Genomic DNA, 12,133 nt, shown 5'->3' on the forward strand with positions numbered 1-12,133 from the left:
TGGGAAGGGTGAGGGACGAGGTCTGGCCCTGGGTCTCCGCACGGCATCTGGACTGGACCTTTCTGGGGCCCCTTCATCTCTCCAGGTTTGGCGGAAGTGCAAGATGCGAATCTTCACCGTGGCCCAGATGGACGACAACAGCATCCAGATGAAGAAGGACTTGACCACATTCCTGTACCACTTACGTATCACCGCAGAGGTCGAGGTGGTGGAGATGGTGAGCCCCCAGGAGCTGCCTCTGACATCTTAGAGTCCTGCTGGCCTCTTTGCCCTTGGGCCCAGAACCGAACAGGGGAACCCCAGTACCCATCAGCTTGTGGTGCTAAGGTCCTCCCCCGCCCTCCAGTCCACTTTTGGCTGCGCTGGGTCCCAGTTGTGGTACTGAGGTCGATTTTTGTGGCGGGTGGCATCTTCAGTTACAGCCTGTGAACTCTTGGTTGTGGCATGAGGGATGGAACCTGGGCATACCCATCCACTTTTAAGCCTCTCACACGTTCACCCAAGAGCCCTTCCATCCATCCATCCATCCACCCACTCACCCACCCTGCCTTGTCTCCTTTATACGAATAGACATGTCTAGTAATGTTGACTCCATGGGAGGCCTGTTCTATGTGCTTTATGTATACATTACTTCTCACAGCAATCAATGAAATAGATACAGTTATCCAATTATCAGTATTTCCATTGTACAGATTACGAAGTTGAGGCACAGAAACGTTAATTTGCCCCAAACGTATACCAAGTGGCAGAGCCAGGATTCAAACTCAGGCAGACTGGCTCTAGAGTCCAGGTTTCTAGTAGTTACACTCTAAAGCCTCTTGTCATCCATTCCACTCAGCACCATTTACCCGTCCCTCTAATGGTATATTCATTAATCCACCCGTATATTCATTAATGTATTTATTCACTCACTCATTCATGCATATGTGCATGTATTCATTCATCTCTATGTTCCTTTTTTAACTTCTTCCCCCTCTCTATTCACCCAGGTAATTAATTAATCAACTCATTCATTAATTCACCCATTCATTCACCCAGTCCCGGGCTTGAGGAGGGAATGAGTTGCCTCACCTTCAAAGAGCATCACCCTCTGCTTTGTCCTTCCTCCCACAACTGTTGATTAAACTAGGTCATTGGACAGGGAAGCCCTAGGCTGGCAGCAGGAAGAGGGCCTGCCTCTCTTTTCTTGGCCTTGCACCTGAGCTCGGAGCTCATACTTTCCTCCCTTGCCCCTCTCCCCCATTCCACCCCTGCCTGCCCACAGCATGAGAGCGACATCTCCGCTTACACCTACGAGAAGACCTTGGTGATGGAGCAGCGTTCCCAGATCCTCAAACAAATGCATTTAACCAAGAATGAGCGGGAGCGGGAGGTGAGGTTGCCCTAGCTGGGCTCGGAGTGTCTCAAGCTGCTGCCAGCTCTGGGGCTGCACAGATTTGGGATGGCCCACTCCTGGTCACTGGCATTGCTGCCTCCTGGCACTGGTTCCCCAGCAGCAAGGGTGCACGCTGCAGCTGCCTGTCTCCAGCCTCCCAGCTGAGATGCAGAGGGGCTTTGGCGAGGGTGACAGATCTACTCTCGACGTGACTTCTGGGGCCCAAGGGAGAAGAGTGGAAGTTAAATGTGTATGGATGATGATTCCTCAGGGGTGTGGGCTGCCAGTGTGGGGGACAAGGTATCATGTGATAGACCCTTAAAGAGTGAGTAATGAGTGGATATTTCAGGATACAGCTGATGATGAGAGCTGGGGCAAACCTCCTAGGGTGTGGATGGTGGGTTCTCAGGGGTAATGGTGATGAGTTCTCATGGGGTAAGGCTGGCTGTAAGGTCTCTCCCGTGTGGGTAACGTGGGCCCACCAGCCCTCTGGTATTTGGATGAAAGCCCCACCCCAGTGAGTGGGGTCCTTAGGGCTGGGGACAGAAGAGCTCTCAGAAGTGGGTGACCGTACAATTGTAAGAAGTGGCATGTGCACTGACCAGTCAGAACTGGCCCTGAGGTAGAGCTCAGCTGGGCCAGGTGTCAACCCTTTGGTCGCTGGAGAGTGGGAAGGCCAGGGGTACTGGAGAGGAGTTGGAGTGGCCATATCAGCGGGGCAATAGCTATTTGGTGTGGAAGCATCACAGTATTTTAACAACTGGTACAGGTCCCGAAAGTGCACATCCTGGCTTTGGGGGTAGCTCTTTGCAGGACATGGGTAGTGATTTCCATGGCACCAACTTGTGTCCCTCCCTAGATCCAGAGTATCACAGATGAGTCTCGTGGCTCAATCCGGAGAAAGAATCCAGCCAACACTCGGCTCCGTCTCAACGTCCCAGAAGAGACGGCTGGTGACAGTGAGGAGAAGCCGGAAGAGGAGGTATGCAGCTTGGGTAGTTTGGCTGCAACCGGTGGGAGCAGAACCTTTGGCCTCCAAATGAATCACGTGCCATCCCTTCTTTCATCCCTTAGGTGCAGCTGATCCATGACCAGAGTGCTCCCAGCTGCCCTAGCAGCTCACCGTCTCCGGGGGAGGAGCCTGAGGTGGAGGGCGAGGCAGATCCAGAAAAAGTGCATCTCACCTGGACCAAGGACAAGTCGGTGGCAGAGAAGAACAAGGGCCCCAGTCCTGTCTCCTCTGAGGGCATCAAGGACTTCTTCAGCATGAAGCCGTACGGGTCTGGGGGCTAAGGGCTGGGGTCTGGGGTGAGCCTACAGGGTCTTTGCTCCCCGTGGAGAGCAAATGAGTGGAAGGGGTCCTGGCCTGGTAGTCAGAAGGCCCAGCCCAGACCTCTCCTTGGTTGCTCTGTCTGAGGACTCAGGTTGGGCTTGATTGCTAAGGGTCAGAACGCACAGGTGCAGGCAGTGGAAAAGTGAAGGCTGGGGGGCTGGGAGAACAGGAGTCGTCTGCACGCAAGGTGTTGATGGTGGCTCAAGTCCTCAGCTTCTCCTGCTTTTTCTGACCCTTCTCCTTTTTCTTCCTCTCCTTGCTTCTCTTATGTTTCCTGAAGGGAGTGGGAGAACTTGTAAGTGCTTCAGAATTTTTAAACTCTCTCCTAGGTTGGCCAGGTTCCCTACTTTTCTCACTCTGCTATGAACCCTCAACTCGCGCCCCTGACCTCTGGGGTAGCCCAGCTTGGAGTGGTCTAGGGTTGGTGGTCCCTGGCTTGTAAGGAGCAGATCCCAGCAGCCCGGTGCTGGGGGCGGGGGAGGTGCTGGAAGGGGCGACTGGATCCAAGTCCCCCCTCTCTCCTAGCCTTACTGCCCTCCTCCTCCCTGGCTTCCTCCCGCAGGAACCAGTCCAACGTGCGGCGCATGCACACCGCCGTGCGGCTGAACGAGGTCATTGTCAAGAAATCCCAGGATGCCAAGCTTGTTTTGCTCAACATGCCTGGGCCTCCCCGCAACCGCAACGGTGACGAAAACTGTATCCTGGGCTTAAAATTGGGAGGAAGGAGGGAGGCGGACGTCAGGGGTCTTAGTTCCTAGCCCTGGGGAGGAAGGGCTGAGCCAGGTCGGCTTCAGAATCAGCACCTCGGACAGGGACGCGAGCCCGGCGTTCCGCTGGCGCCTAACGGGAGCCTGATTCCATGGGGGGAGGAAAGGGGACGGTTTTCTCCTTGACGGGCGCTCAGACATGGAATTCCTCGAGGTTCTCACCGAGCGCCTGGACCGGGTGATGCTGGTCCGCGGCGGCGGCCGCGAGGTCATCACCATCTACTCCTGAGAGCCAGGATCAAACACCTGGGCCCGAGCGCGTCCGGCCCGCGGCCCCGGAGCCCTCGCCGCGCCCCCCGCCGCTGTCACCGTTTACATACAGACCCTGTGCCCGCGCCCTGGTCCCCTTTCCCCGCTGCCTGAAGCCCGGAGGCCACGTCGGCTGGGGCGGACCCGGAGAAGACCTCCCCTCCTGGAGACCAGAGTCCCGTCGGCGCGTCGGCCCCCGGCCGCCCTTTTTCTAAGCCCGGCCTCGCCCCGCCGGAGGAGACGCTGCAATAAAGATCGGAGGAGGCTGCGGAGAGGAGCGGACCTGGGGCTTCGAGGACCCCCGGTCGTCCGCCGGCCCCTTCCCTCTCTTCCCGCGCCCCGCCCCGCCCGCACTCTGCGCCCCTCCCCCGGCGGCCCGGAGCGCGCGGGGTGGCGGGGATGCGCCCCGCCGTCTGCGTTCTACTTCCTCGCGCGGTTGCGGGCGCGAGCCGGCCGAGCGTATACATAGTGTACAGGAGACATCGCGTGTATTTTTAACGTCCCCATATTTCTGTGACTTAGAAGCGCAACGGACTTCTCGCCGCAGTCGCGCTCTCCCGCTGGGGGCGCGCCCAGGGAAGGCGGAGGCCTCGGAGGCTGGGTTTTCCTTGACGTCCGAGCGTTTGAGAGCAAACGTGCTTTTAGGCCCAGGCGGGACTCGTGGTCCCTCGACCACCCACCCCCTCGACGCCTCCTCACCTTTTCCGCGCGCCCTTGGCTTCCAACCCTTCTTCCCTCTAGATCTTTTCGGAGACGAAGTGAGACAAGTGTCCCAACTTTTCCTGGATTCGCCTCCCAGCGAATGTGAGCTTCCACTGTGGCTGCAGAGACGCGCGCAGCCTCTTCTCATCGGCTCTTTATGCAAGCTGGGGCCAGGAGAGGGGAGGGGCGTTCCTTAAGCCAGAGGAACCGAGAGAGGCCCTCGCCCCCGCCCCCAGGAAGCCCCGTCCCGGTGCCTTCGCTGGGGGAGCAGGCGTCTCTCCTCCACCGGCTTGTCGCCTGCTCCCCCTATCCCGTGGCTCTTCGCCAAAGACTGAAATCGGGGGGGGTTGGAGGGCGTCCCCTCCCCCGGAGTTTCCTCCCTGGCACAGGTGAGGGAGGAGGGGGCGGTTCTGGGTTAGGGGCCGGACCCGCCGGGGTGGCCCCAGCGCTGCCCCTGACGTTTCCTACCCTGTTCGCATCCGGCAACTCGGGCCTCGGGGACCCCGCCGCCTTCTCCGCGTCTGGGGCCCGGGCCTCGCTGCCTAGCAGCGGCCTCTAGCTGCGTCTCCCAGGCACCTGGGCCTGGGGGAGGGCTGGAGTCGCCACTTGCTTAGTTCTTAAGCGCCTCTCTGCCCTCCTTCAACTAGGGCCCAAGGCCTTTGGCTTCTCCAACACCAGTCCTTGGCGCTTCTGCTCCGCCAGCCCGGCCGGAGGTGCCCTCTTCCCTTAGAGAAATCCCGTTGGCCGGGTTCCCTTCCCCCAGGGCACGTTACTAAGGGGGACATGCACTGCATGCTCGTTCCAGCGCCCTCTGGGGCTGGGTACAGTAACTCCAGCCCTAGGGCCCTGACTGCACCTAGTTAGACATCCCGTCCATCTCCCAGAGCTGAGGCTTCTGGGGACTCCTGACCTCACCACCTCCTTTCCTTTGAGCCCAAGGCAGAGCTGGCGCTGGTGCCATCTAGACTGGGTCAGGTGTGGCTGGAGGAGGTTTGGACGCCTGCGGTTAGACCAAGGCCTCTCTGAAATTTGATCAGGGGGCTGGATAGATTTTTCCGGGTAGTAATCAGAAGGTGGAGGTATTAGACACCAGCACTTCCCACCCCCATCCTCCAAGACCTCCCTCTGAGAACCACAGCTGGGTCTAGCCTTCTGGGGGCCTAGCACTCTCAGGCTGAAGTGGTGGGCTAGGCAGAACCGAAAGGGGGCTGTATTAACATCACTTAGGGAACCAAAGTTGCACTATCTGGGCCCAGGCTGTCTGGTTGGCAAGAGCAGTTTCCATTGATGAAAACAGACATCCCACAACAAACCCCCAAGTTTTCTGTGCTACATGTGCAATATTTGTTATGAATGTTATCACCCGTCACTCATCAACTTATCTTTATAATCATGTAGCTAGATGTTTCATGTCCATTCAAGTGACTTTTATTCTGAGTGCAATATTTCAATAGCCTTGTAGTGATAACTAGTGTTGCTTTTGTTTTAGATGATCTATGTGCAGGGCAATGCAATGAAGTTGAAAACCCTTGTAAATAGGAGAGGTTGCAAACCAAATCAAGAGTATTTATTACTATTATTAGGCCTGCCTTTAATTTTCAGTGTGTTTCAGTATTTCGCATTCTGCCTCAGTATTGATCTTGTGTTCTTTGTGCCAAGATGAAAAGGAGAGGGTTGGTTCTTTCCTTTACTGTTGAATGCTCCCATTTAATGCTTTATAGCTTTTACTGTATTAATTTTTTAGACTCCCGTCTGCACAAAATGCAATAAAAATAATTTTATTATACCCTTCACAGCCTGAGGTGTGCTGTTTGGACACTCCAGGGGGAAGAACTAGTAGGTGGGAAGAGGGGTATTCAAAGTGGGCCCCCCTGTGAGGATCCCAGGCTCTTAATGAGAAACACTGACCACCCCTGACCGAAGAGTCGGTTGGTTGACCTTCCAGGTCTGGCTGCCTAGTTTGTGTACTGATAGTTCTGGAGCCCCGTCAAACATCTGAGACAGCACCTCCTGGTCAGGCTGGGCGCTGATGGCATCCTCATCCCTGATCTACTGGCGGCCTTGTGCCAGTCACTTTACCACACCCACCCCAAGTTTCCTGGTGGGGAGCTCTATGAAATGCTCTCCAGTGCGCCCACCTGGGACACTGGTTCTGTCAACCCCTTGCATGATGGGCTGGCAACAGACAAAATCAAAACAGGAGGGCACCCCTCTCTCCACTGCCTTTTGGTCAGAAATGGCCTCCTCACCATTCTGTTTTCGTAAGAACAAGCGGACAAGCCTCTGACACACAGAGTCTGCCACAAACAAGGATGTTTACACACCACTGTAATTACCCAGCAGGCTTTTACTCCGAACTGTTGTTAAAGCTTCTAAATAGGTGAGCTGTATGAGAGGAGCTAGGGTTCAAAGAGGTTTTGAGGCCCGACTGCAGGCTGAGGACAAAGGGGGACAGACCTCATGACAGACTGAAGCCGTCAGCTCTGTCAGGGACCCTCACCCACGCGCTCCGGGAAGGAGTGCCCACAGAGGCCCTTCGCACAGTCACACCCAAAAAAAACAAGGCTTTCACTTTTACATTTTAATTAAAAAGTAATCATTTCATCTTATTAACAACACAGGAGTTCCAAAGAGGAAAGAAAAAAAACAAACACTATATAACACAAACAGGTCAGAACATAAAACACTGCCATCTGGGGACCATGAGTTTTGGAAACCAATGTTTACTCAGCTACTGGCAAGGACTCAGCTGAAGTCACTGCTCTCCCGTGTCTCCGCCAGGGGTCCCTTGAGACTGAGCCACAGGGCGCTAAGCAGCACCATCCCTAGGGAGAGGGCAGCTTCCTTTGACTCCACTTAGAGCAGCAGGCAGAGGCTCAGAAGTTACAAACAGCCGCCTGCATCAAGAACATGTCCAGCTACCAAGGCTGACATCAAAATGGTCCCTACCTCCTGCTGCTCAGAAAACAGAACAAGAGCCTGATTTCTGGGCCAAACGCTCAGAGCAATCACTGAAAAATGGGTGTTCACCGCCAGAGTCTAGGGTGGTCTTCTCAGAGCCAACTCCATGAAACTACCACTGGTGAGGAAGAGGCTGACAAATGTTAAATGGTTCAGAGTGGTTGGGGCCCAGATTCACAGTTTGGGTTAAACTGCTGGTGACCGGTGCTGCTCAGTTCATGGAAAATCTTCCATTGCAATGAAAGCCACAAAGGAAAAAAAAAAAAAAAGAAAAACCAAGAACCAACTACTCTGGGTCAGGCAGAAAAGTGACTGCCATGGCCCCTCTTCAACAACTCCGAAGCAGCCTGCTTACCACCCCTCAGGCAGCCCCCACACTCGTGGGACAGGGCGCATTGGGACCGTGCCCACCAAGCCCAGCCTGTGGCTCTACCACCCTGCACAGGGCCGCAGGCAGCAGGTCATGCACTGGTGGGCCTGTGTGAGGCCAGAAAGCCTTGGGGAGGTTCAAAAGGAACAAAGCCAGTGGCTCTCGCCATGAAAGGACTACCCCAAATGCAGCTAGTTCGGACTTGGCTGCTCTTTCCTTCCCCGCCCCGACATCGAGCTGACAGAGACAAATGAAATACAAACGGAGCCCAGACACCTATACTGCCCATGACCCCAGAGATATTTATTTTCTATCAAAAAAATAAAAATAAACAAAAATAAAAATAACCCCAACAACAAAAAATACACCTCCAAGGCAGTACAAACTCTGACTCTGGAAGGAATAAGTAACAACAGCCTTGGGCAGAAGAGAGCAGATGGTAGAAACTTATGCCATTCGATGTGGACCTGGATACGCGCAGAGAACATCCTCCAAGTAACTCTACTTAGAACGCAACAGGTAGGAGGCCAGGGGAAGAGGGGCCTGGGGGAAGTTGAGATTTAGCCTCAGTAATGCCTCTGGAACGACCCTAAGGGGGCCTGGGGCTGCCTCACCTGTGCTGTGGTCTGGCTAACCAGGTGGGAGAGAGCAGGGCCACTCTGGATCAGGGTGTCCAGAGCTTTCTGTACACTTGGATTGTCAAAGTTGATACTTGTGGAAGACACGGGCCTCTGGCTAGCCAAGTTGCTGGCAGGTGCCAGGAGGGTGGAAGGCTGGCCAAAGAGCCCTTGGGAAGGAGCCCCAGGCCTGGGGCCCATGTTCCGAGCAGATCCTGCCTGTCCCAAAATGCTTGGAGGCTGATTGCCAGAGGCCTGTGATCTTTGCTGAGGCTGGCTGTTCGCTGCTGTGGAAAAATTCTGGTTTTGGGTGTTTCCGGCAGCAACTGAGGGGGATGCAGAGCTGCTATTGGCCGCAACCGTGCCACTATTGAAGAGGCTGAGGATTTTGGCCTGAAGCTCTTGCTGGGAGGTGGGGGGTGCAGCTGGAGTGGGTGTAGCAGACGGGAGCACTTGGCCACTCTGGAGCGGTTGAGAGCTTGGCTGTGTCTTCAGTGAGGCACCCGAGGTCGCCCCGAGTGGTTGACGGGAAATCGGGCCTAGAAGACAGAAAGAAGAGGTATCTGGTTGAAAAATACCCTCCGTGGGCAGGAGGCTTAGCAGCCCAGGGAAGAACAACAATCACTGGTTACATCAATCACACAGTACACAGACTATAACATCGATTTCCCAAAGGGGCCACTTCATAGTATGTGCTGTTTTCAGTAAACAGCTTAGTTCCCCCAGAGAACTACTTTAAAAAAAAAACGGGCATCTATCTTGGTTCCCAGGGAGCCAGCCATACTAGCCCACCCACCACCACATTAACTACAGGGATCAGAATTCAGTATCCAAATCTTAAGTTACCATTATTACACCAGCACGGATGGCCCATGCGGGAAAACCCATGAGATGGGCTCATTTCCCTTACCCACCCCAAAGACCCTGGGCCTGCCACCCTCCCAACAGAGCCTGGGGATTAGAGAAATGCAGAGTCAGAACTTCACCTCGGCCCTGCCACGTAGCTCACCAGGCAGAGAGTCGGTGCTGCTCCTCATAAGCCGCTCCTTCCTCTCTCGCAGGTAGTTGATGATCTTGTCAGTCTCTTCAGCAGTGAGGTACCTGTTGTCAGCCAGCAGGTTGAGGAGGCTCTGGATGGCTGGGGGGTGCCCCCCACGCATTCCCTCCTCGGGGCCTCCTCGCTCTCTTTCCTGGAGGATGGCTTCATCAGCCATCTTGGCCGCCTGTCTGGCAATCTCCTCGCGCTCCTTCTCCCGGCACTCATTCTTATAGCGCTCATAATTTCTGGCCACCAGCACCATGGCATCTGCCTGGGGCATGTTGCGATGCTCTGTAGGAGGGAATGACCTGAGTTATTTTCTCCCATGACAGATCTGAGTGCCCACCTGCTGAACTCTACCAAGCCTTTCCTGACGTCAAACAAGCAAGAAAACCATTTCACTGACAAAAACCCTTGGGATGGGGATGGGGAGAGGTGGGGAGGGAGGGGATGCAGCTCGGAAGACAGAGAATGGGTTTCTTCAGTGGGAAAGAGACACCCTTGTAGAGAGCTAGTTCTGTGGGGAATTCTTAGATCATAGACATGTAGTAAAAGCCAGAGAAACATGATAGTCTCACAGATTCAAAAAGACCATGTGGAGAATAACCACAGGAGGTAGGCCATGGGGGTCCGAACAGCCCTCTGTAAAGCCTGGCTTTCCACCACACTCCTCAGGGTAGAACTGTTTTTTACTGTATCAGTTCAAAGGTTATGGATTAAGATCAAATGATGACCCTAAATAACCTTCTCCCCTCCCTCTTGGGAAACAAGATTTATAAAGTGGTGAGAAGACTTCTTGGCACTTGATATAAATGTCTTCACACATCTTGAGGGCTGTTCCTCAGAGAAGTAAATGACCTGCTGGAGAGGCTTCTACACTCTATGCTTATGGGTAAAACTGGTCAGGCAAATAGAGGGCCCAGGGTGGTGGGAGAAGGGAAAAGTCTGTGCTGTAAGAGCAATCAGCAAGGCATCAGTTGACTGAGTCGCAACGATCTGGGAGCAAAGGACTAAAAGTTACTTCAGGGAAGGACTTCAGGGAACCTACCCTGGGCCTCCAGGAGGTCAAGGCTGCCTCCCTCTTCTCAAAGTCCCTCCACTGACTTCTCCAGCACACTAACAAAAAGTCTCCTAACTGCCTGTCACGTGCTTTGTCCCTCATTCCAAAGTCTGGTGAAAGCAGGGACTCCAGCACACTCAGTGCAGTGTGTGCCAGAGCTGTGCTGGCTCTCACTGGTGCGAGCAGACTGTGCGCCTCTCTCCCCAACTTGCCCTGAAGTGACTTCATGTTGGTGGCTTGAAATAGAACACGGTGGGAGTATTTACACCATGGAAATCAGGAAATTCTATAAACCACACCATCCCCACCCCAGAACTGGCTGTTAAACATTTACTAACACATCACTGCACATACCTCAGGGCTGCATGTAATGTCATACACAGCAGGCCCAGAACTGCATCCAATGAAAGAAGATCAAACCAATAAATGACTATGCAAGTCTCTGCCATGCACTCATAAAAGGGCCCTACCACATTTGAGCTGAAATACCTTTACCTAAAACCTGCTGCTTCTGAGTAAGCCATAAAAAAATTAATGGACTAGTATCTGGAAGTTTCTGGAATTCTAACCCACTGGGGCCTCCATACCTTGAGGGGTTCCAAACATGATGTTGACTGTACAGGAGCGGTGAATCTGGTGTTGCTGGGTGATGACAATAGCAAAGGGAGACCCTCCCCTGCTAACATCCTCCAGGGCTTGTGACAGTGATACTTCCGTGTTGAGGAAGATTAAATCTACTACCATGCCTAGGTCTCGGACCTTCCGCCCCACAGATTCAGCATAATCTCTGTAGAAACAAACAGGATCCAGTTGAGTAACTCCCTGATCAAGTCCCAATCTGTACAGTGGCACCTCAGCCAGAAGATTTCAAATGCTAGCTCTACCACTGTCTCCCTAGCACCCTCTTCAGGCTCCAAGAATCTAAACCGATTCCTTCTCTTTATATTGGCTGAGAAGTTCCCAGTGGAATAGTACTTGGTGTCCCAGGCCCTTCTCCTGATTCTCTAGTCTGATGGTCATTCCTAAACACCATCCTGTTGCCTAAGATTTGTAGCACATTTCTGTCTTGGCAGAGGCTGTACACCACAGTGAAAAAACCATGGGTTTTAAATGCTAGAGTCAGGTTTGGATCTTAGCCCTAACATTTACTTGCAAAGTTGGAGCTTTAGGCAAATCCCTTTACCTCTTACAAACCTCAGTTTCTTTACCAATCAGACAAGAATAATAGGGCTCAGCTCATATGTCATTTCCTTAACTTTCTCTCCAATCTAAATCAGATCCTTGATGTATTTCTTCTTATAAGACTCATCACCAATACATTTATTTTTGTCATCTGTCCTACTAGGGTATAAGCTCCACAAGAGGAAGGGGCCATGTGTGTTTTGCTCATTAGGATTACAGCTTCAGGACCTAGCACCTGCCGCACACAGAAAAAATTTGATGAATGAATACATGTGAAAGAAACATGATTACTATGAAGATTACAAAAAAAATTAAAAGCGCTTAGCATGGAGTAGTACAGAGTAGGTGCTCAGAAAATGACAGCTATTATCATGCATTTAAAAATAAAAAGGCAATAAAGTTATCTGCAAGTTAAAGCAGCATCTATTTCTAAACAAGGCAGCCCAGAGCCTGTGAACTCTGCCTGCTGTTTGGTGTC

The 12,133-nt window shown here is 53.2% G+C and overlaps 2 protein-coding genes across 6 annotated transcripts in view; one reads left to right on the forward strand and one right to left on the reverse strand.

The window, feature by feature from the left end:
- The window catches only part of SLC12A5 (solute carrier family 12 member 5), a 36,616-nt gene extending 30,399 nt beyond the window's left edge, over positions 1-6,217 (forward strand). For 2 of the 3 annotated variants that reach the window (XM_061437799.1, XM_061437801.1), the window contains exons 20-26: positions 86-217; positions 1,265-1,372; positions 2,235-2,357; positions 2,450-2,649; positions 2,989-3,003; positions 3,271-3,404; positions 3,613-6,217. In XM_061437799.1, coding sequence (XP_061293783.1) covers positions 86-217; positions 1,265-1,372; positions 2,235-2,357; positions 2,450-2,649; positions 2,989-3,003; positions 3,271-3,404; positions 3,613-3,704 — 804 coding nt within the window. In that variant the 3' untranslated portion in view covers positions 3,705-6,217. The remainder of the gene's footprint in view (positions 1-85; positions 218-1,264; positions 1,373-2,234; positions 2,358-2,449; positions 2,650-2,988; positions 3,004-3,270; positions 3,405-3,612) is intronic. The other variant, XM_061437800.1, reaches the window with a different exon arrangement.
- A 775-nt stretch (positions 6,218-6,992) lies between these two features.
- Positions 6,993-12,133, reverse strand: part of NCOA5 (nuclear receptor coactivator 5) — a 28,275-nt gene continuing 23,134 nt past the window's right edge. For 2 of the 3 annotated variants that reach the window (XM_061437804.1, XM_061437803.1), the window contains 3 exons: positions 11,061-11,260; positions 9,384-9,704; positions 6,993-8,913 (listed from right to left, as the gene is read on the reverse strand). In XM_061437804.1, the coding sequence (XP_061293788.1) occupies positions 8,324-8,913; positions 9,384-9,704; positions 11,061-11,260 (1,111 nt within the window). In that variant the 3' untranslated portion in view covers positions 6,993-8,323. Of the gene's footprint in view, positions 8,914-9,360; positions 9,705-11,060; positions 11,261-12,133 lie in introns of all 3 variants that reach the window. The other variant, XM_061437805.1, reaches the window with a different exon arrangement.

The sequence above is a fragment of the Bos javanicus genome, chromosome 13 (genome assembly GCF_032452875.1).
Source record: "Bos javanicus breed banteng chromosome 13, ARS-OSU_banteng_1.0, whole genome shotgun sequence".
Classification (NCBI taxonomy): domain Eukaryota; kingdom Metazoa; phylum Chordata; class Mammalia; order Artiodactyla; family Bovidae; genus Bos; species Bos javanicus.